The 24,557-nt window shown below is 55.4% G+C and overlaps 7 protein-coding genes across 7 annotated transcripts; 4 read left to right on the forward strand and 3 right to left on the reverse strand.

Annotated features, from left to right (window-relative positions):
• Positions 1-512: 512 nt before the first annotated feature.
• Positions 513-1,203, reverse strand: CGGC5_v009401 (uncharacterized protein; the record flags this gene model as incomplete). Its single annotated transcript, XM_066152167.1, has 3 exons — positions 513-551; positions 679-867; positions 1,054-1,203. The coding sequence occupies 3 exons, from the start codon at positions 1,201-1,203 to the stop codon at positions 513-515; spliced, it is 378 nt and encodes a 125-aa protein (XP_066008347.1).
• A 747-nt stretch (positions 1,204-1,950) lies between these two features.
• On the forward strand, positions 1,951-4,982 carry rhoA (GTP-binding protein rhoA; the record flags this gene model as incomplete). The annotated part of the gene is made up of 11 exons (XM_032035493.2): positions 1,951-2,014; positions 2,382-2,429; positions 2,623-2,641; positions 2,761-2,787; positions 2,882-3,117; positions 3,175-3,297; positions 3,869-3,941; positions 4,105-4,132; positions 4,313-4,510; positions 4,597-4,731; positions 4,824-4,982. The coding sequence occupies 11 exons, from the start codon at positions 1,951-1,953 to the stop codon at positions 4,980-4,982; spliced, it is 1,110 nt and encodes a 369-aa protein (XP_031885356.2).
• A 3,283-nt stretch (positions 4,983-8,265) lies between these two features.
• On the forward strand, positions 8,266-10,082 carry POLI (DNA polymerase iota; the record flags this gene model as incomplete). The annotated part of the gene is made up of 4 exons (XM_066152168.1): positions 8,266-8,325; positions 8,410-8,707; positions 8,764-8,938; positions 9,065-10,082. 4 exons carry the CDS (start codon positions 8,266-8,268, stop codon positions 10,080-10,082), a joined length of 1,551 nt encoding a protein of 516 aa, XP_066008465.1.
• Positions 10,083-12,102: 2,020 nt separating this feature from the next.
• CGGC5_v009404 (uncharacterized protein) lies at positions 12,103-14,718 on the forward strand (the record flags this gene model as incomplete). The annotated part of the gene is made up of 3 exons (XM_032035490.1): positions 12,103-13,057; positions 13,104-13,952; positions 14,003-14,718. 3 exons carry the CDS (start codon positions 12,103-12,105, stop codon positions 14,716-14,718), a joined length of 2,520 nt encoding a protein of 839 aa, XP_031885360.1.
• Positions 14,719-14,938: 220 nt separating this feature from the next.
• Positions 14,939-15,502, reverse strand: CGGC5_v009405 (Glutamyl-tRNA(Gln) amidotransferase subunit F; the record flags this gene model as incomplete). The annotated part of the gene is made up of 1 exon (XM_032035489.1): positions 14,939-15,502. One exon carries the CDS (start codon positions 15,500-15,502, stop codon positions 14,939-14,941), a length of 564 nt encoding a protein of 187 aa, XP_031885361.1.
• Positions 15,503-16,036: 534 nt separating this feature from the next.
• CGGC5_v009406 (putative vesicular-fusion protein sec17-like protein) lies at positions 16,037-17,145 on the forward strand (the record flags this gene model as incomplete). Its single annotated transcript, XM_032035488.1, has 4 exons — positions 16,037-16,069; positions 16,176-16,299; positions 16,366-16,672; positions 16,731-17,145. The coding sequence occupies 4 exons, from the start codon at positions 16,037-16,039 to the stop codon at positions 17,143-17,145; spliced, it is 879 nt and encodes a 292-aa protein (XP_031885359.1).
• Positions 17,146-17,936: 791 nt separating this feature from the next.
• On the reverse strand, positions 17,937-21,499 carry CGGC5_v009407 (DENN domain-containing protein; the record flags this gene model as incomplete). Its single annotated transcript, XM_032035487.1, has 3 exons — positions 17,937-18,373; positions 18,424-20,718; positions 20,782-21,499. The coding sequence occupies 3 exons, from the start codon at positions 21,497-21,499 to the stop codon at positions 17,937-17,939; spliced, it is 3,450 nt and encodes a 1,149-aa protein (XP_031885330.1).
• Positions 21,500-24,557: the final 3,058 nt, after the last annotated feature.

A 24,557-nucleotide genomic window follows, 5' to 3' on the forward strand; every position in this document is an offset into this window, starting at 1 on the left:
AGGTTGTCACTGTCCCATTTGCTCGGTGTCAAGGATGGGTTGATGGACGAATTGGCGACACCCCCCAATCCCCCGGCCCAGGGGAGATGGCGGTAAGTACCCGCTCCAACACTTGGCTGGGTGGGATTCTATCCCAGCGCGCGTGTTCGTCGGTGCTCGCTCCGGAGGCTACTTCAACGGGGGGACTCGACATGTTTCGACCCGGCTCTCATAAGAGATGAGGTACGAATTGAACTCTTCTGAATGTGTCCTCGTCTTGCAATTTCCGTGGTTGATGCCGCATAAGTTCGTTGAAAGCATCTCATGGCTATCCGGGTTGACGGGGCCATCATGCAGGATCTACGATGATCCCTCAAGAACAAACCAAGAATAGTCATGGGAAAGGCTAGTCGGCAACAAGAAAGATAGTGGACGGGTTGTTGAGTTGGAACATTGTCTAGTCGTGCCGATAGCAACTCGTGATCGCATCCATTTGTTGACTCGAAATGGGCCTCGAAATGGGCACCTCGGATTTATCGGGCATCTTTACTCGGTGATCCCATTATCAAACGCTGAGATTGTCAGAGGACATGGTTCGTATAGCAAGGAATTGACACCAAGGTGCCGGTCGATGCAGTGCCCCTTGCCAGCTGGTGAAGACCGTATGTGAAGCGGCTCAAGGACGAGACATGTGCACACCATCTTTTGCTGTTGTCGATTCCCAGCCTCAAACCGGTACGGCTGCTCCCTGTGAAAGAGAAGACGATGACGGCTCCAAACAAATTCCGTAGCTATATTGAAAAAGAAGGCCGGCAGGGAGTGCAGTCGCTGTTGCACAGTATAACAGGCGACGGCATTCTCGGACGATGTTGGTTTGCTTGAGCGGCCCTTGATATTCAAAGTCGCGGTCAGTGGTACGTCAGTCACAAACGCGCAGCGCAGCAGTCCATCAGCCAAGTCTCCAGTCGGCGCACAGTCCCTGGAAAGTTTAAGGTCTAGATCCAGGACTTTTACCGCCTCAGTGCGTGACGGCGCCAGGAGCATTCAGCAAGGCGTCATTCGAACGATACGTACCGGCTTTATCTGTGCTGAAGGCAGCAGATACGGTCCCGATGACATCTCCTCCTGGACTTCCACGTCCCTCCATGTGGGTGCATATGCACGAATGGCTGGAGCATACCAGCGTAGCTTGGAGCTTGTGCAAGCTAAGGCTTTTCTCTCCATCTCTAGCTGGAGGGGTCTGCAGGCAAACGAGGCCACAGAATTGTCTGGGGCAGCGTATCGCCGCTCACCATGATGTCTTGGCGGTGACTTGGTTAAGTATTGATCACAGATACGTGAAGCATGGCAATGGAAAAACATGAGTTGCCGGCTAGTTCGACGTACGAACGTCCCAATGGCTTCGCCTCGTCTGGAAGGAAGTGAGATCAGGCTAGTAGGTCTCTGGTCAGACGAGCTAGACTCCCTCAGGAAGCAGTGTTAGTTTCCGGGCTGAAGCTGCGGCTGGGGCTGTTGCTGCTGTCGTCGAACGTTTGCTTGACGGTCCTAACAGATGACTGTTCGTCCTTACTCTCATGGCGGCCATGATGATAATCTGACTGAGCCCCCGTACATCTGGTTTCAGCCCAAGCTTGGACCCTGAAGGCAGCGATCTTGGCCGGTTCCCCGAGATGCACTCTGCGGTATATGCTTCAGCAGAGGCGACACTGACCTAGACGAACATCAGCGCAAAAGGGGTCGACGTCGAGGCATAGGACGACAAAGTACCTCGCGTCATGATCCCGGCGAACGATACGGGGTTCTTGTGTTGTCCGTACCTTACCGTCGGGATTCTTGCTTGGATATGTTAGTAGTCAGTCAGTCCTGGGCCGGTGTATCGTGTCTGTGCCTGGAGGATTGACAGTGAAGGACCTTGATCAAATCAAAGGAATAGGACAGACGGGGCGATGGCCGAGGAAGATCCGTTGGAAGATGAAGGTCTGCGATACTTGGGTACATCTGAGACCAGAGACCAAGGTCAGCTCGGCATTTAAAGGTATTTTGTTCGTCACTGTTTCCCTTTCTTGGAGGCCCACTATCCGAATTGCCAGTCACAACAGCTCCGACCAACATTGACACTTGCCCTGCCTTGGAGGTCCAGACCCGAGCTTGGAGATCACGACCAGCAGCAGGTTCCTGGCCGTCTTATCGCACCACCGCGGCTTCTGACGCAAGTCCGTCTCTCCTTTTCCTCCAGACTAGATCAACAACAAAAACGCGTTTTGCGGACATAATCTTCAAACGACAGCAAAAGCTCCGGGCCTGTGATAACATCTCTCACTCTCCCTCTTCAGAACGGGCATCCATAGGCAGGCCGTCATTGTGCATATCGGGTGTCGCTTAGTGGACGAGATTCCCACAAGGCCAGCAAGACAGGGGCTCTCTGGTGCAAGTTGCCACCCAATTGAGAGGTGAGGGAACCCCCAGAAGCCACCCCGCCCCCTGTATCCGTAACGGCCCCTTCCATCCAAGTCGCATTTCAATTCGCCTTGTTTGGCTGCCTCAGGACACCGCCTTCCCGACTCCCTACCTTAATAATAAGGACACGCGCGCACTCACCTGCCAACCGGGGCAACGCAAGTACTGATTGTATGGTTATCGCAGCAAAAGTATACCTCTCGTCGTAAGCAGGAGAAAAAAACTACATGGGAAAAAAAAAAACAAGGACACCCAGCCCGGCTCCCTCATCACACTCAACCGGCCGGCCAGCCCCGTCAGTCGGTCCTGAGGTGTGAAGTCCAGTCACTGGCCGGCACAGCCAGTCAACGAGTGAGTTTTTGAACTCAGTCCCGTCACTGTTACCGTCGCTGGTTATTTCAGCTGAGAAGGCCACACCACTGATTGCCAAATACGCACAGCACAGCCCGGTACACACCGTCTACTGCGTCGCTGCATCCCGTCTGCATCGACCTAACACCAGGGACCACGCTATCAGCACAGCAGGCTCCGCTCCGCACCTTTGCTTTCCTAGTCTGTTGCTGCGCATTACGCAGAACGGATTTAAGATACTTTACGTTTGTCCAGCTGATCAACTGGCTACGAAGTATCTCTGTGTTATTGCTTCCAGCTTCATCATAAATCAATCCGACCGCATAAAGGGTGAGCGAGTGGTCAAGTCTCCCGTCTCTAGGTAAGAAACGATCAGAAAAAGAAAAGGACAAGAAGCCCAGACCACTTCGCCGCCTGCTGCACCTGCCTGCATCTGCACCACGAGGCCCGGTACCGACCGCTGCCTGCCTGCCTTGCCTGCGGTTGCCGTACCTTCCTTCCCTTGCCTAGGTAGGTACCTGCCTTACCAGCCCAGCTGTTCCTTCATTAGCACTACCTAAGCCTGCGCCTGCACCCTGGATCGTTACCTTAGGCCTCCCCCTAATCCCTCCCACCCGCATCTTTGTCTCCCTCTCCGGCGCCGCTGCTGTTGCTGCTGCTGCTGCTGTCGCTGACTGCTGGCACTTCCATCGTACTAGCACTGGCCACTGCTGCTCCCGCCGCCTCGCTCTCACTCACAATCCTTCTCTCGCTCTCTGTCTCTGCTCTGCTCTGCTGGTCTCTCTGGCCCCCCGTCCCATCTGCTCTGCCTTCTTTTCCCTCCAGTCCCTCTTCTGACACGCCCCCCCCCTTCCCCAACACACAAGCCTGCCTGTTGTGCCTGCGCCTGCCCTGCTGCACTGCTTGCACGTCGTCGTCAAGTGAACTCCACCCGTTACTACCACGCCTTACCTTACTTCTACCCATCCCATTCTCTTCCACCTTCAGATTCCCCCTTCCGACGCAGCTCTTCCTTCTCCATCTTCTCCGCCTCCAACTCAATCCGACCTCCAACGTCCACTCTCTCACATATAAACAACAGACATCATGGCTGAGATCCGCCGAAAGCTCGTCATCGTCGGCGACGGTGCCTGCGGTAAAACCTGCTTGTTGATGTGAGTGTCCTTCCCTCCAGCCTCTGTCTCTCCCTCTCGCCGCCCTTCGCGAGGCCCCAGCGAGCATCATCAATCATCGTCGCATCGCCGACGGGAAACCCCAAAACGATGCACCTCTCCTTTTTGCATCCACTCTGGTCATCATCGCGCTGACATCAAGTAGTGTCTTCTCTAAGGGCACCTTCCCTGAGGTAAGATCATCTCCTCACGACAGCCGACGCGGCTTCCGCCTCCTGTTTCCCCGACAAGACCTGGCCGAGATGCAGCGTCGTTCCATCACCGCTTCAACCAGCACGACTTCGCCAAGCGATGCAGCACCCGCCTTTCATCAATCCATTTCCGATCCCGAAATTTTCTGACAACTAATTCAGGTCTACGTCCCCACCGTCTTCGAGAACTACGTCGCCGATGTCGAGGTTGATGGCAAGCACGTTGAGCTGGCCCTTTGGGATACGGCTGGCCAGGAGGATTACGACCGTCTTCGCCCCCTTTCTTACCCCGACTCCCACGTCATTTTGATTTGCTTCGCCGTCGACTCTCCCGACTCCCTGGACAACGTTCAGGAGAAGGTACGATTTTTTTACCCCTTGTCTACCAATACACGGGTCGCGTCCCGATAAGCAATTATCGCTAACACGTGCTCCTCTTCCTGTAGTGGATCTCCGAGGTTCTGCATTTCTGCCAGGGCCTTCCTATCATTCTCGTCGGCTGCAAGAAGGATCTCCGCTACGACTCCAAGACGATTGAAGAGCTGCGCAAGACCAGCCAAAAGCCCGTCTCCCCTGAGGAGGTAAGCTTATCCGCCCGTTCAGTTCGCCTCAGGCATCTCTACGCCGGCCAACTCCCAATATATCCATCGAAACATGCTAATCATCTCTATAGGGCGAGGAGGTCCGCAAGAAGATTGGCGCCTACAAGTACCTCGAGTGCTCGGCCAAGACGAACGAGGGTGTCCGCGAGGTGTTCGAGCACGCTACCCGCGCTGCTCTGCTTTCCCGCAGCCGGAGCAGCGGCAAGAAGCACAAGTGCATGGTTCTCTAAATACCCCTCCGGGCGAACATCCCAAAACCCTTTCTCCCTCTTCGACCTCACCCCCATTTGTAATCATCAAGTTCCCGGTCACCATTGTCTTTTCCCAATTCTTCGGATGAGAAAGGGTTTGTGGTGGCGGTCTGGAAGGCGGGGGCAATATCTGCCTGCATAGGTTCTCGGAATTTGGAGTTTTGCTCAATCATTGTGTCTCATAACAAACCTGGCACATTGGTCGGCGTGTCACCGTGTCTGGTTCTTCGGGGTTCTTTGACTGAATCTATTTTCTTTCCCTGCCGAACGGTGACTGGGAGAAGCAACAGCTAGCCATGACTCCGATAAGAAGCTGCGAGGGAGGCCGAGTTCAACCGCGGGTTGGCTCTTCTCTCTTTGGTCAATGGGGAGGAAAGGGCCCAGTGGCTGGCGTGACCGCCGGCTGCCAGGTGACGATATGAACAGTGAGTCGTTTGGTGACTTTGGGAACGGCGGAATGGCAATGGTTGATTTTTAAGCTGTGGGAACGGTGTGTCTTAGCCGAAGTGTCGCGACGAAGCCCGGCTACATCATAAATCTTGTCGTGTTTTTTCTCTTTTGACGCCTCGCAGCTTTAGATGGCGGAGATGGACATGTTGTTTTTGGGCCGCTTCTTCTTCTCTCTTGTCGATTCTCTCAATCCAGGTCTTTGATAACTCACTTGTGGTATTCCCTCTTGATGACATGGCGTCCTCCGCTCAACTTCCAGCTCAACCAAGAAGTGATACGTCCGCGTCCACGGCCCAAGATTCCGTCATAGCCGTCATACTAACGCGTCAGGGATCCTCAAAGATGGGATGAAAACACGGGGTTTGTCAGGCACCATCACTTTCAGAACGCGGAGTCGCGATGGACCGTGTAAGGTAACCCAAGCAACACGCAAGATAGTCGCAATTGTTATTGGAAAGGGAGCCCGTTGTTTAGAGTTTGGTGTACTTGATGTCCCGATCTATAACCACATGACAGTCGTCGTTCTAAAGACAGGGCAGCGAGTGCCAGTAGAGGAAAGTAAAGACTTGGGGCTTTCTTGGGGTAGCCGTGGTTGCAAGGTTAGACGGCGGTGTCACGTTGATTACGATGCCCCGCCTCTTGGTAAAGGGGACGGCCCTGTTCCGTGAGCAGCAAGCAGCAAACACCATCACACGCGACTTGGGATCTTTTGAGGCCGGACAGATGCCTCATGGATGAGTTTGGGGGTATTTTTATTTGATATGGTTTCTCCTCATGTGAGAGATCAAGGTTGCTTGGGAGGACTGGTGAAGGCGACGGACCGTCTTGTGCCTATTGTCTCTATGGCCCTGCCTTTCCCTCTTTCTCGCTCCCTCTGTCTCTCTCTGGTTGGCTGGCTGGCTATTGAGGTGAGAGCTACCATTGAGATAAGCTAGAGTTTGATCGTTTCAGAAGAGTGAATCCCGTTCCTAATCCGTCGTGCTCTCCTCTGCCCGTGCGTCGAATAACATCAAGTCATTTCTGAAAGAATGTGAGGGGTCGTTCAACTTTACGTTTCTCATCGTCCCATGCGCCTTCGTCCATACGTTCCAGTCATTTCATCTTCAGCTCCTCCCAAGTCGGGTGATGTGGTTGGGTATGTTGATGCTGCTGCCTTAGGCGGGGCAGGTCTGAGGAGGGTGAGTTGTTAGTGAGATGGAGTCAGACGGGAGTTGGGAGGAAGGGAGGGCTGAGGGACAGGCTGAACGCGGCTGGGTGAGGCAACGTGAGGGAAGGCGTGTGAGAGAGGGGAGGCTTACAGCTCCGCAGGATGAGCAGGTCTTGGAGGACGAGGCAGTTTGGGCGCCGCACTTGGGGCAGGCGGAGGTGTGGGCGTTGGTGAGAGGCTGCATGTTTGCGGTTGTGTAGTGGGTAGGTAGTTTGGATGTCTTTTCTTACGAGACGGACTGGAGTTGTTCTTGGTGGTGTGAGGCGGTTTGAGTGTGGAAGAGAGAGAGAGAGGGTGCGAACTTGGGAATGTGACGGAAAGTGGGGTTCTTTTTATTCTAGTCCTTGACCCCCTCCTCTCCTTCTCGTCTCTCGCCTACTTTTGCTCCATCGCCGCACGAGGCGGCCGTGGGCTGGTTGGCGTTATTTTTTGCATGCCTATGACCAACGCAGAACTATGGCATAGACTACACACACTACGCGCTGTAGAACTGACCCTCCTTGTGAAAGTGTCTCTCAGAGTGGAGGGGGTGGGTTTGGGGGTGTGGGCAACAGGCAATGGCATGGGAGCATGATGAGCTTACGGACGGGCTGGGTAAGGAACCGTCATGCGAGATGGAGGGCTTCTCGTTGGCTGGAGGGGGGGAACCAGGTGGTTTAGTTGGTTGGGTGGTGGGCTACTGCGTGGCTGCGTGGGAGGTTTGACTTCACGCCCCTCAGTGCGGTTCGACTTTCGCGGCGGTCTTGGGTAGTTGTGGTACGTTCGGGATGGGCCTTGGAGAGGGCAGGCGAGCGAGGGATGAAAGTGTGGTGAGCGGGCGGAACGTGGGTTGGTGTGGGTGTGATGCGGTAGCGTGAAGTTCAGGCGACGGGCAGCAGCAGCACCAGAAAGCAGGCAGATTCAGATGGCGTATGGTTTGCGTCGGACTGGAGGTTGCAGTAAGTGCAGTATCAGAGACAGATGGTCACGTTCTTAGAGGTGAGGTATGGCAAAGTAAGGCGAGCTGTGAAACAGATGGCGACATGTGGACGATAATGGCCCTTTTTGGCTGGAAAGAGCGCTTTGCAGGATGCGCGGAAACGACGCGCAGAACGCAGAACGATGCGCCGGGAGTGGTTGGTGGAGAGAATGGATATCTTCTGCGGCGAAGAAACCCGCTCCTCGGCGCCGTCTCGCTTTCGGAGGAATAAACTGCTCTTGCTGCTGATTTACCCCCCACTCAGGAAGGTTCATCCTTTGAATTGCGTAGCAGCGACGTCCAGTGCCAAAGTAGCGTGGCCTGCGTAAGCCTTGCAGTAACTGGCTTAAATGGTATCCCGAGGTACCTACCTACCTACCTACCTACCTTACACATTAGGTATTCCTTGTCCTTCGGAAGCGGTCGCCGGCGTGGCCTGTCGGTCGGGTGACTCGGTGCGAAAGATAAGCGATCGTTGCGCGCGGGTCCAGTTGCCTTTCCGCCCGCTACATTCCATCCCATCCCGGAAGGCAGTGAGTGCCATTGACGACACACGGAGCAACGTCGCGTGGGCTGGCGATGGGGAGGGTTCATCTACTGACTCATCAATTCTTGTCTTCTTTTGATGAAGAAAATTAAACATCACGATGGAATTGCCCAGGAAAAGGGCGCCGAGGAGGAAGGATGACCGAATCATTCTCCACTTTGTATGTCTGCTCTGAAGTCGTTCACGGACCTCATTTAGTCAAGATACCAGCCATGCCCTATTTCACTGCTAACGCCGGCGCCAGGACTACGACTGCTTTTACGCATCGGTGCTGGAGAACCGGGATCCGAAGCTGAAGGCCCTGCCGCTGGGCGTGAAGCAGAAGAATATTCTCGCGACGTGCAACTACGTCGCCCGCCGGCGGGGCGTGAAGAAGCTCATGTTCATCACGGACGCCAAGAAGATATGTCCTGATCTTGTCATCATCGAGGGCGAAGATCTGACGCCATTCCGAGACATGAGCAAGACGCTCTTTGCGTTCCTCAGAGGCTTCTCGTGGTGTGGCAAGGTGGAGAGGTTGGGGTTTGACGAGGTCTTCATGGGTGGGTGTGTTGCCTCTTTGTCCGGTGCAAGGGTGTTTTTTTGCTGACGACTGCAGATGTTACGGACATCATCCAGTACAACATGTTTTGTCTGAACAGAGTATCTCTGTCGGAGTCGTTCTTCCATTTGTCGAGGCAGGATCCTGAAAAGGGGTTCGTCTGTGACTTGACTAGTGTTGCTGGGTGTGTCTACGGACCTGTCCCCGAGACAGGAGATCTCGACGACCCGAAGTATGTGCGGCTTCTCCTAGCAAGCCATCTGGCTTACTATCTGCGGTTGAAGCTAGAGGAGGATTTTGGTTTCACCGCGTCGGTGGGAGTGTCGACAAATAAGCTGCTGACCAAGCTGGCGGGAAGCGTTCACAAGCCGCGAAACCAGACGACTTTGATGTCCCTTACGGACTCTGTGATCGAGGATTTCATGGACGCGCACTCGGTCAGAAAGGTGCCGGGAATCGGGTTCAGGACGTCGCGGATGCTGGAATCACATTATCTCTCGACGCAACCTGGTCCGGATGACGCGGACAGGGAGACGTCGCCGTTGAAGGTACGCGACGTTCGACTTCATTCCGACACGGGACCGGACTTTTTGGAGAAGCTGCTTGGCGGACCTGGCTCGGAACGCGGTGTCGGAGAACGGGTATGGGGGCTCTTACACGGTGTTGACGACACCGAGGTGAAGGACGCCAGCGACATCCCGTCTCAAATCAGCATTGAAGACACTTTCAAGGGTTTGGAGAATATGGTGCAGATTGAGAACGAGCTACGGAAGATTTCCGCATCTCTTGTGAGACGGATGCGGACAGACTTGTTGACGGACGACTCCTCTCTAGATCCAGGAGGCCAGCGATGGATCGCCCACCCGAAAACGCTCCGTCTTTCCATTCGATCCTGGCCAACCGACGCGGCGCCCAACTTTCAGCGCATATCTCGCTCTCAGCCCCTCCCCAACTTCATCTTCAACCTCAAAGATACCCCAGAGTCCATCGCTGAGCGACTCGTAACCGAAATCCTCCTCCCGACGATGAAGAAATTCCATCCTGCGAATCACAAGTGGAACTTGCAACTCATGAATGTCTGTGTCGCCAATATGGCTGCCAGCGGAAGCGAGGCCGGCCCTGGTGTTGGGCGGGACATCTCCGTCATGTTCAAGCGGCAGGACGACGTGCTGCGGCAGTGGAGGATCGATACCGCAATCGTTGAAGACGAGCAGCCTGTTTCAGACGATGAATTCGAGGAGGCGGAGTTGATGGATTTTGGGACCGGAGACTCATGGGAGGATGACGAGGAGACGGCACGGTGTCCTTTATGCGGACATTGCATACCCCCTTTTGCCCTGGCTGCCCATGCTCGGTATCATGACCTGGGGGACTAATGCCGCAACAGAAAGCGTATTATGATCCTGTACTCATCGCAACATGTTTCTTCTTGCTTCTGGCCTAACATGTGTCATTGAGCGCGGACTTGGCGTTGATGGCGAGAGTCTTATTTTCAGGTCCTTACCTTTGTTTGGGCACAGTCAGACACTTCGGGCACTTGGCTCTATTACTTTTCATAGGTCTCATCGACGGGGGTTTGCTTACAAGATCTGCGGATCTTATGCTGAGAGTTCTATTGTCAGGGTCGTGGACGGTGATGAGCGGGATATCGTCTTCAGGTTCGAGGTCTGCCATTTCGATCGAGTTGTCTTTGGTCGCATCCTCGTTGTGTTGCTGTTGATGTCGTCTCCCGAGCAGACGGCGGTACCTCCTGAGGCAGTCAAAGAAGCGATCGACGATTCGAGCCATGGTTCTGCGATGTTGAATGCTGTGCGGTTTTGCGGCGGGTGGAGCTGATGCATGGATTCGTCCGTGTCCGTTTGCGAATCATGCCGGCAATCAGGTTTAAATGGTCCTTGGGGGGCGTTCCGGGTTGGAGCGGCAAGGTCGATGCAAGCCGTTGAGGTTCGAGACTGTTGGTCAGTTTGCGGCCCAAAACGAGAACCGTTTTGGTCTTTCAAGACTATAAAGTAGAGGGCGGGAGAAAATGAAAGAAAGAAGTCAAGTCTTGGATTTTGAACCCAGGCTTGGGGAGATAACCATGATCTCTGTATTTCAGCTGGTATATATGCTGTAACATACTGGGCATATTCAGTTCCATTTGTTTCGACTCTGTTGATGAGATAATTGGCAGTCCTTTCCTATAATATGAACCGTTCGTCGTCTCGTGACTACGTAGCATCACTAGGAAATCTCCGAACAATCGTTCTTGGCCTGGTCTATCCTAACTGACGCCAGACTGCCTTACCTTCCCATTTTGATGGCAGATAATTCTTGAACAACGGCCGTTGACTACCTACCTGTTAATCACAAAGAAACCTTGTCGACTGTCTTGATTGCTCAGGACGTTGCTGCAAAGATATTTCTCGCAAAGACGAGCACAACCTCGGACAGATTCTAGGACGCGGCAAAGGTACAAACAGACTTGACAGGGATCTGTACCCGTCTATCCTCCCGGTGAAGGATATATGCATATCACAACGAACAAGAAGCAGATACGGCCGAATCGCGTTGCTTCCGACTTCATCTGAATACACCGATATCGACAAAAATAGAGTTGGCAGCGGTACAACGGGGGGGGGCGGTGTCAAACGGGACGGGACACAACCACTCGACCGGGTCTAGCTCTCCATTCCTGCCGGTGTAAAGCTAGGGGGAGCTGGAGCTTCCAGAAAAGGGCGGCCCATCCTTGCATTAGCGCCTGCAAGCATCCGCGGAAGGTGGCTCGGGGAGAGACGTTGCAGGCGGTAGGCGCCAATCAGACGACGCACAGCGCACAGAAAGACCCGCTCGGCGTCACCTCCACAGACCACTGGGGGCGGTTATCGATAAGATCGGTACCTACCCCGGAAACAGCGTCAGCGACCCTGGACACTGCACTGATGCGGTAACCGCGTACTGTACGCCAGAAATGCTGTCTGCGTGCAACATGACAGCTGACGTCAGGGGCCGCTGGACTAGTCTCAGCGACGCAGCGCAGCACGGGAAGCCGCAACTACAAACAGAGCTCCTGTCCCCGTTACTCGTTGCTCGCACGCTTCCCTTCCCGTGTTCCTGCTCCTGTCCTGCCCAGTGTTTGCTACCCCGTTCGTGATGGGTACGGCCTGAAACGAAATCCCCCCAACAGCCAGAGAAAGTCCAGTATCTCATTTCAAGTCACCGCCACCCTCAGCTTGTGGTTCCCAATTATAGTCATCTGTACTCTATCGTAATCTGGAACCGGTCCTTCCATTCGCCCTGTAGCCCCTGTGCGGTATCGTTGGTGACGTGAGGTGCCGTCCTTGCTCCTTCCCACCTCTGGGTGTTGCCTACCGTATTAGTTGCTAGAGGAAGGGACCGTTCGAGAAATCGCCCGATATGGAAACCACCCGCTCAGCTTCGCCTTCCCCGGCAGTACCTGCCACGGGGAAGGCAGACACGCCTGCCGTGCAAAAGAAGCAGGAGGCAGCTTCGTCGCTGCCATCGCACAACGAGCCCAGGAGTACAAACACAGATGCCCCTCCTCCTTCTGCCACCTCGCAACCATCTGACCCTGATCACAACATCAACACTTACCCACACTCGTCCAACGACTACGACGACGACCAATACAACTACACTTACTCTGACGAGGAGCACTTGGACACATCTTCTATTTGCTCCTGGGAAGAAGAAGAAGACGGCAACTGGGAACAAGACCCTGACAACGAAGACACCATGGGCGGCTCACGACGCCCCCACGGCCAACGTCGCCGCACCCAAACCGACCTCACCGGCGTCTTCTCTCTCGAGGAGAAGAACGAGATCATCAAGCTGGTCTCTGACGTTTTGGACAACATGAAGGATCAAATCAGCAACATCTTCCATTCCCCTCCCATCACACCGGCATCTACCGAGAACCCCCAGCACTCATGGCTGTCGCTTTCACTGCTCAAGGGCAGAGGCGCCAAGCCCACTCCCTCTCCCCAACCACAGCCTCAACTCGCCGGCAAGGAGAATCCCACCTCATCATCTGGCGGAGACGGTGCCGGTAAGACGTACGCTAAGGCCCACGAGATTGTCGAGAAGGAGGAAAAGGAGGCCATGACGCCCCAGCTGCAGGAGCTCAAGAAGGAGTGTCTCGTCGTCTTCACCAAGTGGCAGGGCAACGTCTTGCTACGCGTCAAGGACATCTCGGTCAAAGACCCTGACGCTGCCGAGGCCCCTGCCGCCCGTGGTGGTCGAGGTGGTCGCGGATCCCGTGGCGCTCGCGGCGATCGTGGTGCACCGCAAGGAGGTCGTGGCACGCCGCGCGGACGCGGTAGAGGCGGCAACCTCAGTGTCAAGACCGGAGGTGAGCTCGAACGCCTCACTTCATAGTCTTTACTAATAAGCTGCAGGCCCGCCAGCTAGCCGTCAGCCTGAGACCGACCCCTGGCTCATGCGGCGATTCCCTCCGATTTCCACAACCCTGTCTTCCCTTCCTGTTGAGCGTCGCAAGCTCGTCCTTCACACAGTTCTCCTGCTCTTGCTATCTCTGGAGCAGTACACCGCCTTCTCCCGCGTTTTCATGATGAGCCTCACATCCTCGCTCCATCTGACTCTCCGCACTTTTCAGGAGGATGAGGTCCGCGTCGCTCGTGGTCTCGGCAAGACCGTCTCAGAGGTAAATGCCGAGGAGGTCGTCGAGGAAAAGGCGGCAGAGAACAAGAATACTAGACGCTGGAAGGTCGGCCTCGCCGGAGCTGCGGGCGCTGCCATCATTGGCGTGACTGGCGGTCTGGCTGCTCCTTTGGTTGCTGCTGGCATCGGCACCGTCATGGGTGGTGTTGGATTGGGATCTACGGCGGCAGCTGGTCTGCTTGGAACTCTCTCCTCCAGTGGTGTTGTCGTCGGCAGCTTGTTCGGCATCTACGGCGCACGTCAGACGTCCAAGATGATGGACCAATACGCCAAAGATGTCGCCGACTTCGCATTCTTGCCGCTGCATGGTGAGATGAAGGATGAGTATCGCGACGCCAAGGAGATCCCGCCCAAGGACCGACGCCTCCGTGTTGTTCTCGCCCTCAGTGGCTGGCTGACCCAGAAGGAAGACGTTGTCAATCCCTGGCGTTGCGTCGGCCACCAAGGCGAGGTGTACGCCGTCAGATGGGAGGTCGCCAACCTGATGAATATGGGTAACTCGCTCGAGACTGTCATCAAGAGTACCGCCTGGAGTGTTGCCAAGAAGGAAATCATCACGCGTACTAGTAAGTCTTGCCCGCGTCAAGTAACCAGTATAAAGTGCTGACCTTCATAGTCTTTGCCAGTCTCATGTCGGCCATGTGGCCGATCGGCCTTCTCAAGGTCAGCAAGGTCATCGACAACCCCTGGAGTGTCGGTATGGTCCGAGCCGAGAAGGTTGGCATGATATTGGCTGAAGCCATCAGCCGGAAGGTCCAAGGCGACAGACCCGTCAGCCTCATCGGCTACAGTCTGGCTGCCCGCGCTATCTACACCTGCTTGATGGTCCTTGCTGAGCGTCGACAATTCGGCCTCATTGAGTCGGTCGTCATGATTGGCACGCCAGCTCCATCTGAGAGCCGCGTTTGGCTTGCGCTGAAGAGCGTCGTCGCCGGTAGACTGGTCAACGTCTACTCGGAGAATGACTATATTCTTGGTTTCTTATACCGCACATCCAATCTGCAGTTCGGCGTCGCAGGACTGCAACCGATCCAGGGCGCAGACGGTGTCGAAAATTACGACGTGAGCAACATGGTTAGCGGCCACCTGAGATACCAATACATGATTGGCACCATTCTCAAGAACATTGGCTGGGAGGACCTCGATTATGCCCAGATCGCGAGGGACGAGGAGACACTCCACCTTATGGACGAGAAGTACGGCCGAGACAAGAGCCAGAAGCCCACGTATGTCGACCCGGACAAAGAGGCAGTCCAGATTCAGGAGGAGGTCAAGCACAAGAACGACGCCAAGCTCGAGTCGAGAATGAGCAAGATGAAGATCCAGGATTAGGCTACGGGAAGCATCTTAGCTGGGATGATCGGTAGAGACATCGTTATAAAAATGGCATGGTTACGGGGGCGGAAAGGCGTGGATATTGGCATCATGCTTACTACAAGGTTAGCTTTGTTACAGGAGGAGTCGACGAAGTATACTGTAGTAACAACACGAGAAACGAGAAATGCAAATTTGTCTATCAACGCTTCTCACCGTGCATGTTGTATTGTGGGTATCATGACTCCTCCTTCTTGCTTTGAACGACAAAGTATTTGCCGGCCGTCCTGGACGCCGTCTCCAAGGGGTTCCAGTCCTCGACGCCTTTGGTGTCAACCTTGTTTCCACGCTGCCTCTTTGGTCGTTTCTTGTGGCCGAAGCGGACCTCCTTTCCTAGGGCTTCCGATAATTGCTGCAATCCTATCGTTGCTTCTGCTATGCCTTCGGTCGTCTCGTCACGTAGCGAGCGCAGAGGTTCCACGCCTGAGGTATCGACGCTCTGTACATCCCGCACAAAGTGAAGCTGTGAGTGTAGGGTGCGGAGCATAGCTGCCTCCTCTGCTTCGGTTTCGGGCAGTGGTAGAGCGGAAAGCCGCAGGAGATGATGCAGTTTCGATCGCGTGATTGGCTCCTCCGCTGTTGACTTCGCATCGTCGGACTTTGGCAAGAGAGACGCAACAGACCATGTCGGCTGGGCGAGGACTTGTTGAATTGACTTTTGCGCTGAGGGCCGGGCAGCGGATGTGGTGAATGCGCGCTGATGGCGGAGGACGGCGCTGCAGCGCGTGCAGAGGGAGCGCATCGTGTGCTTTGTCTGACGAATCGATTCCGGATGCTGTACGTGGTCTTTTGGGTAGCTTGCGGGAAAACGTGGCAATTCGTCAAGTACCGTATGGCATGAAGTCAAAGTAGCTTCGAGGCTCTGGAGAAATAATCTGGAGCTCTGTCGGTGCTCGGTGCAAACGACCCAGTACCTTGTCGTAGGTACCCCCAGGCAAACCCCCACCAAGCCACTGATAGCGTCTTTCTAAGCCACAGTGCCCCGCGTCATAGTTCGCTGCGCTGAGTGGGCGAGACGTGCTGTTCAGGTCGGGTAAGGCAGAGGGGGGAGTCGTTCGGCTGCTGCAACACTTGACGCTGATGCCAGCGCACGCAACAACTCGAAACCTCCTTACGCAACAACATCACACACCGTCCGTCTCTGCACCCTTGCGACCTGTCCTTTCCGGCTCGCTCGCATCCCATTTAAATCGAACCCAACCCCGACTTCCGATCCCTCCGAGAGTTCTTCCATCGACAGTACGATTGCCGTAGATTGTTGATTTCCTTCGCAATCATGGCTCAGGACCCGCGGGCTCTGCTGCAGAAGGTGCGTTTGATGCATGCGTCCCCCCCGGAAGGCGTCGCCAGAGTGACGATGACCCGCCCGTGGGCGAGTAGTAGTAGGGGCATGATGTTAACGGAGAGAAACGCAGGCAGACAAGACGCTGTCGAGCGCCGGCGGCGGCTTCAGCTTCTTCGGTGGCCGTGAGGAGAAGTACCAGAATGCGGCGGATCTGTACATCCAGGCCGCGAACGCCTTCAAGATGCAAAAGCTCAGTCAGTATTGTCCCGCCCATCAGCATGCTCTGCGACCCAAGGACCTGCACTGACGAGTGTGACCAGACCGCGAGGCCGGCCAAGCATTCGAGAAGGCGGCTCAGGTCCAGACCAACAACCTCAAGGAGCCCGACGACGCCGCCAACACCCTCGTCGACGCCTTCAAGGCCTACCGTAAGGAGGATCCCGAAGCCGCCGTCCGCTGCCTCGACGTCGCCGTGAACCAGTACTGTGCCAAGGGCAACTTCCGCCGCGCGGCGGGACACAAGGAGGCGCTGGGCGAGCTGTTCGAGGTGGAGCTGGGTGATTCCAAGAGGGCTCTCGAGGCGTACGAGGCTGCTGCGGGGTGGTACGAGGGAGACAACGCTGCTGCGTAAGTCCCTTTCGCCTAGATCGCTGCGAAGGAAAGCTGCTGACCTAACCGGAAACAGGCTCGCGAACAAGCTCTGGCTCAAGGTAGCAGACGTCGCGTCCCTCGAGGGCGACTACTACAAGGGCATCGAGAACTACGAAAAGGTCGCGGCGGCGTCCATCAACAACAACCTGATGAAGTACTCGGTCAAGGACTACTTCCTCCGCGCCGGCATCTGCCACCTGGCGTCCGGCGACATGGTCGCCGCCCGCCGCGCCGTCGAGAAGTACACCGACATGGACCCCGGCTTCGCCCAGCAGCGTGAGGCGATGCTCCTCAACGACCTGCTGGCGGCCGTCGAGGCGGGTAACCAGGAGGAGTTCACAGACAAGCTGTTCCAGTACGATCAGGTCAGCAAGCTCGACAAGTGGAAGACGACGATGCTTGTCCGGGTCAAGAACACCATCGAGGAGCCCGAGGACGAGTTTGCTTAAGAATTTTGTTGTTGTAATGGGAGTTACTCTCTTTTTTTTTGGGTTAAGGGTTGCTGGCAGGGTGGTCAAATGCTATTATATCGAACGTTGAGAGCGGAGGTACAACAGGCTCCGGATACATGTGTTCGGAGGGTGAGGCATGATGTGCGTGAATAACGCTTCATGCAGTGAGCAGGTCCCTGGAGGGTCATACAACGACACCCAAGAAGAACCGTCATGGTGGTTTTCGTTTGAATAGAATCCACATCCAACCAATCCTCATTGATACACACACAGAGAGAGGCCATCTATCACCACGCATTGTGAAACATCTTGTACAGTCCGACCTGGAAGGTCTTGTGTGTATTCTCATTGTTTCGTCTTTTGGCTCTAATTGCGTGTAAAAAGTCAACCATGTCAGGACCGTCGTCCGCAATGGCAACCTTGCAAAAAATCCCTCCCGCTCACCAATGCTTTCTCTCTACCTATTTGCTTGCTCGATCGCAATTTCCTGCTCGACAACATGCAATTATCCGGAAATGGCTTCGGAATCCAAATTCCTGCTCGCAACTGGAGAAAAAGTAACAAAGACTCGGCAAAAAAACTGAAAAAAGGACAACTTCTGGTGAGACCCCCTGGCCTCTTTTATCCCCGGACTCCCCCCTTATGCCGTTTGTGAATTTTGTACAGTTCTGCCTCCGGTCATTTATTAAACATACAGTCTCCCTATCGTACAGCTCCAGAAGCAGAAAGTGAGTTGGTCGTCATATCGTGACCGGCGTGGTGGCCTGGCCTGCGTCATCGCTGACCCTTTACTTTGGCGGGCTGCCCACCATGCTAGGCACCATCTTGCGCAGGAGGCCGCCTCTGCGTTGCTCGGGTCGCGGGACACCCTGAATAGCACGCGGCTCCCTCATGAGGGCGGGGTCTAGCTTGGTGGGAATCCGAGTGACGACGGTCCGGTACTCGCCCGGAAACTTGGCGTTGGGTACTGGTACCGAAGCAGTTCGCCACATGTGGTCAGAGGTGTCGCCCAGGTAAGTGGGGATCTTGAGCTTCGCAGGCGCAGCAAAACCCGAAGCGTTGCTCGATGCGCCATGTGACATGCGAATGGTCGACAGACGGGACAGTCCAGACGTCAGTGTGGGACGGCCTCTGGCCTTCTTGGCCATGATGATCTCGTCAAACAGACGAATGGACGCGTGGGTAGCAGAGTTAGTCTCACGCTCATGGATGAACTCGTTAAATGCTAAAGGCCGTTAGTGACAAGCAACGGGAATTTGATGCCGAAACACATACCTTGGGTTTCCCGCAACATGGTAGCGTACGGTTGTTGGTCGTACGGGAGACTCTTGATGTAACCATCCATGTCAAAGGCGTAAAGCTGGCCATTGCTCTTCTGTTCCCTGGAGGGGCGTCCGAGATGCTTTCTGTACGTGTACAGCAAGCTAGCGAGGCAACGGACAAAAGCTGCTCGGACGCGATCAGGATGGAACGCTTCGCTGCAGACGATCGAAACGTGTCCCAGACAGCGACTGTGGGCGAATCCACCGCAATGAGAGCACTTATAGATACCGTCACCCTCAGATCTTTCATCGCAGACAGTACAAGTGGACGATGAATCGTGGGCAATCCAGTTGAAGCAGTGACCTTCAACCCACATGGTCGTCTCAGTGTTCCTCACAGGCTGGATCAACATATTGGGCATGATGGTGGAGGCCGCAATGGTGGACTGCGCGTAGGTCGAAGGAGCATATCCGCCGTACGACGACTGCGAGTCAACCGAGATGGCAGAGACTGACATGCTCGGGTTGTGTCCGTTCAGGAACGGCAGGCTTGGTCGGTGGAGAGGCGGGTGCTTGTCCATGCCGAAAGACGAGCTGCGGCGGGACTTCTCGTCGAAATGGCCAGACTTCTTTTCTCTAAGGGTCTGAGCGAAGCCAGAGTCACTCCGAGAGACTGGGGTGGTCGGCATCGGTGGGAAGTTCATAGAAACCGGCGAAACCGATGACTGCGGACTGGTCTTTCCGGACTTGCTCGTATCAGGGCGGTCGGACTTGCCGTGGTCACCCCTGGAATGCAGGAAAGCATTGAAGATGGGAGGGCGCACGGAGTTGGGCGGTTCCGGTTCGCCAAATGACGAGGAGTTCTGTGTAACCCACTTGCCAAGGGAGCTAGAGCTGACGCTTGAGTTGAAGAGCGTATCGTTTTCTGCAGAGAAGGCGTCGTAGGGGAATGACTCCATGGCATACGGCGGAGGACCAACAGTCACTCCATACCGAATGTGGTGGGGTGCGGCCACATGAAGCAACGAGAGAAGCTTGCGGCGGTGCTGGCGGGGCAAGCGAACAGGCTGGGTGGTCGCATCAATCGTGTCCATGTCCAAGTCCACCAGCACATAGTCATCGTCCGGTAACTCAATCTTCTCGTAGCGTCTCTCGATGCCGACAATGTAGGGGCAGGGCGCGTCTAGCGCGGAGAGAAGGCGCGCAGGAAGCACGGGAATAAAGATGCTCGCCCACTTAAGGGGATACAACAGATTCGCCAATGCATGGCACGCCAAGTGAAGCATGCCAGTGTGGGAAGAGATGAAGATGATGCGAGATTCGGACATGGCGTATTCGAAGAGGGCAACGATGTTCTCCATAGAAAGACATCGAAACAGGGCATAGATGTCGATGGTTCTTGCCCCAGGAATCTCGTTCGTGGCTTCCTTGCGACAGTACATTCGCAATTCGCGCACGCCGAGCTCAACCTGTGTCTTAGAGCTCAAAGGGCTGAACGCCTCAGTGCACAGATTGACGACGTAGCGCTCCAGCGGTTGCCAACGGCCAACCTTGGGAGAGCTTGGCGGGACTCGCAGGATTGCTCCATCAGTCATAGGCACCACAATGGCGCGCAACCACTCCTTCCAGAACGACATTCTTGTGACATCTCTGCCCAAGATGCCGTAGGCTCTGGGGGCCCAGAGACCGCTCTCGCCAGCAGTCAGCCCGTCAATCTTTGATGCAGCACCGTGACGCAATGGTCTCAACATTTCTGTCATGAGACTGATCTTCTCCTCCACAGCACTGATTTGGTCATCCAGAGTATCACGGGCTGACGATCCGGAAGGAATCGTCGGCAGCTTCGCGAGCAGCTGTGACAAATGCGCACGTTCAGCCGCGAGCCGCACACCAAGACTGGCTGCCAACTCCCGCTCCTCGTTGGACATGTGACTCTGCCGCCACTGCTCGCATCGCTTCTCCACCTCGTCTGCAACCTCAGATGTTATCGCAGTCCAGATAATGATGGTGATACCGTAGATCTTGGAGTTGTCGTCCGATGTCATCGTGAAACCGTGCCAGGTGGAACGGGGTCGGTCGTCCGAAGACACGATCTGGATGTCGTTGGGGAAGGCAAACATGGGGACGTAGTCAGGAAACTTTCCACGGCGGCTGACCTCGTCGGTTGCATCCTTGGCAGGGTATCTGTCTAGCAACACGGGCTCGAAACGCCTCTTGAGGGGATGCATGTCTGGGTCTGTGTTAAGGGGCTCCGGGGGAGGAATGACAGAGTTGTAGTTGCTCAAGCGCTTGGAAGTCCTAATTGAAGCTGGTTCCAACGTGTTAGTAGGCCGTTGAGGACTTGAGGCTTGCGTAGTAAAGGAGGATGGACCTTGGCGGGGAATCGTACCGGCACCTGGCGTGCTCGCTCGCGGTGCGGTGGGTTGCTTGCGCATGCTGTTCATGTCCCTAAAACTCATCTTGCGGCGGATGCTTCCCTTGATGCTCCTCTCGATACTCCGGAGAGGGCTTCTTCGACCGCTCATATCACCCTCATCGGCCTTGATACGCTCGGCTCTCGGGTTCACCATAGGTCTGGCCTGCGCCTTGGCTCCAGCACTGAAGGACAAATCCTCGAGGAAATTCTCCCGTTCGGCAGCGAACTTGAGGAGGGCCTTGTCAAAGTCGAAACCCTCCATGAATGGGGGGATTTCGCCGTTGAGGCCATTCAGTCCGTTCAAGCCATTGAGGCCGTTGAAACCGGTGCCCGGAGGGCTGCTGGTGCCATTGGCAGCGACCTGGTTGAGCTGAGAGGGTCGGATCGTAGCGCTACTTCGGTTGCTCCTCGTGTTTCCGTCAACCTCGTCGAGGGTATGGATGGAAAAGCGGCCATTGGAGGTGCGGCCGCCCGAGTTCTGTCTCGAGTGGCGGGCAACGCGCTTGCTCGGAGTGGCGTTCACATCGCTATCGCTGTCCTCTTGTTCGCTGTCCTCGACGATGGTGGACTCGAGGTTGGACTGGGGCGGCTGCGGGGTAGGGTCATTGTAGGAGATGGACTCTACGCCGGCGATCCAGAAGTAGTCGGCGAGCGGCGTCGAGGAGCTGTCCATGACATGTCACTTGCTGGTGACCAGCCTTATGGCGATAGGGCGATAAGTTTGGCCGGCGAGTGTATTTTTTCCCTCGTCTCGTTGCTTTGCACGGGGCTGGCCCGGGCTTTTAATCGCGAGAGGGTCTCGGGGTCCCTTGGGCGGTTGACTGGTCAGTCAAGGACTGGGGGGTAGTTGGGTAGTACTGCGGTGGGCGGACAGGACAGGGCAGGGGTGCCAGGATCCGGGAGGTTTCTAAGAAAAAGTCTCAGGCGATGACTGTAGGGAATCGGCTCGTTTAGCTATGGACGCCCGAAGGTCTCCATCCAGGACTGGAGAAGAGGGAGAGGAGACAGAAGGCGGTGAACGCACGAACCAGGGAAAAATGCGACGACCAGCGACAGCGACAGCGACAGAGCGAGCAGGCCAGCGGCGGAGCAAAAGGGGGCAAGTCGAGCAGGGAAGCCGGAGGTAATGGATCGAATCGGGATCGGGGGAGGAGGGGTGCTGAGACGGCGTGAAGGATGTTGAAGACGGCGGGCGGGCGGTTGATGGTGATTGAAGAATAGAAAAACCGTCCGGATGGTCGGAGGTCGCAACGCAAGAGCGAATTAACAACAAGAAGGAGAAGCCGCCAAAGGAGTGGAGGTATGGGGGAGAGTGTTGATTGTTTGGCGGTGGTGTTTGTGTGGAAGACGAGTGTGTTGTGAGCAAGTGACGAGACAGGAGAGGCGTCAGCCAGGTCGACAGATCAAGTTTAGGTTGGTTGGGTTTCGGTCGGTCAAAGATAATGGGCAACAGCGAGCGAGGAGGGCGAGGCTGTTTTTTTTTCTCCTCTTGTGCCTGGCCCAAACTTTTTTCCCGTCCCTTTCGGTTTATTTTTTATTTTTTCGGCGGTGACAGAAGAACAGACGCAGAGCCTCCAAAAAAGAAAGAAACAGACTGATAGGAGATTGGCGAGTGAGGCGGACCAACAGGAAAGGCTAGAAAACGACAGAGACGCGGACGGAGGAGAGGAAAACAAAAACAGGCAGGCAGTCTACAAGCCACGCGCAGTTCTGGATTTCTATCTTTCTTTTCAGTCCCCCCAAGGCGTCGTTTTCTCTTCTCTTAGGGTCAGGTACGGACAACGAGGAAGCGGCAGCGGCAGCGCAACGAACAACAAACGGCGAGCAACAACATGGGATGGCTTTGGACAGAATGGGAAGCTAATATGGTGATCGGGCTCAACGCGAGAGTGAAAAGGGACAAGCACCAGCACCAGGCGCCTTCATTCGTGGTTGCCGCTACGCGTGGAGGTCCCAGGAGGGCCTAGAGGAGGTGGCGTGTGGTTTGGAGGGGGGGGGGGGGTGGTGGTGGTGTGGGAGAAGCGGGACCTGGCTCCTTTCCCTTTCACATTCACATTGCCTACCTACCTAACCCCAGGGTACGGAGTACGGACGGATACTGGGTGCCATTCACACTTCCCCCGGTACCTACCTTAGTTACTGTCAAGTGTCGACACTCCTGATGCCCCGGACTTGGAGTTGCTAGTTGCAATGCAGTGCAGTGCAGTGCAGTGCAAGCAGCCAGCCTCCAGAGCCAGCTTCCAGAAGTGAGAAAAGCCGCTCGACCGGCCGGGGCAAGGGGCGTCGGGGACCACAGAGCGATGTGGGAAGGTGGGAGAAAGCTGCTGCAGGCCACAGGACGAACTCTGGGCCCGATGAGACGTCGATTCGAGCTCAACTTTCAAAGAGTAAGGTGATCCAAAGTGTCGCTGGAGTCTGGCGGCGCCTTCGATGCTGTGCACCAGAGCACGACACTTGAATCCATCCCCTAAGCTACCTTGCACAACGTCTACCCCTGTTTACGATGCCTATATTACCTAGCACATAACGATACGCCGTCCGGATACAGGTAGCCCGATGCCTTACTTACAGTGCTGTGATACAGCCAGTAGGGCTGTTTTGGCGGGACTGTCCTCGGTTTGTCCGCCGTCATTCCGGCTGGAATGCAGAGGTGCCTCATCTTCGTCATTCCATCTTCCAGCAGTGTCTCTCGAGAACCCTGAGCTAGTCTGTTCGGATAGGGGACACATGCCTCAGACGATGTTGAACCGGCCTGACGGATAACTGACGTGTTTCATAGCGACATGTTCGAGTTTCTTCTTCGAGATATGAATCTCACAAGGAGGGAAGAAGAAATGGCATATGCAGTAAGACGCCATGGCTAGATGTCTCTCGATTCCCGTTGCCGTGTCTCGCGGCGGCGACGGACCTCTGTTCAGTTCTGCCCTGTGTCTTTGGACTTGCTTCAGCTGCTGCCAGCGTACCACGGCCTTACCAGACAGACCCCGACCCCCAGGGCCGGTCAGATAGTTGCTTTCCGCTGTCAGTGGCATCTGCCTGTCCATCCCATCCCACTCCATGCCCGGGGGCTTCTTCTATCAAGAGGTTCGCTTCGTGTCATTGAGTGTGCTCCGTGCCATGCCAGTCCCCGTCCGTCCGCAGCAATCTTGGCTTTCGATGCTCGTGCTCTCTGCCCATCTTTTCCCTTCTCGAAAATGGAATTGAAACTTCTCGTTCACTCACCGGATCTATCAACCAACACTTGCGTATTGCCAAATTACTGGTGGTGTCCATGTGCTCTCCTGAACCGAAAGACAGACCATCCACCCTAAACCCGAGGCCACCGAAGAAGGCCCCTGTGATCCCTGAATTAGTCTGCCAGGGAAGTGCCCAGTAGGCATCGACGACCCTAGAATGGACAGCGACAATCAATCAGGTCCCTGGACGGCTTCCCCTGGACCACTAAGACGGTCGCGGGCATTTGCCTGTTGATCAACTGGCAACCGCCGTGAGCGAGCGCTCCACAACACCATCTTCCTTCCTCCGGCTTGCCCACTGTCGTTCACACTTCTGCCGTCCACACTTCTGTCGTCCACTGTCGTCCACAGTTGTTGCTTCCATTCTGCCACTCCATGACAATGGGTGTCACCCACTGCGCAAGCCAGACCCTTTCTGTACAAATGGCCCACCATCGGGTTTCCCACATCCCCATCAGTCGAATGCCTTCCGGCGTCCAGGTTCTCCCATTTCTC

This window comes from Colletotrichum fructicola (assembly GCF_000319635.2).
Source record: "Colletotrichum fructicola Nara gc5 chromosome Unknown KSG_Nara_v1_contig05, whole genome shotgun sequence".
NCBI lineage: Eukaryota > Fungi > Ascomycota > Sordariomycetes > Glomerellales > Glomerellaceae > Colletotrichum > Colletotrichum fructicola.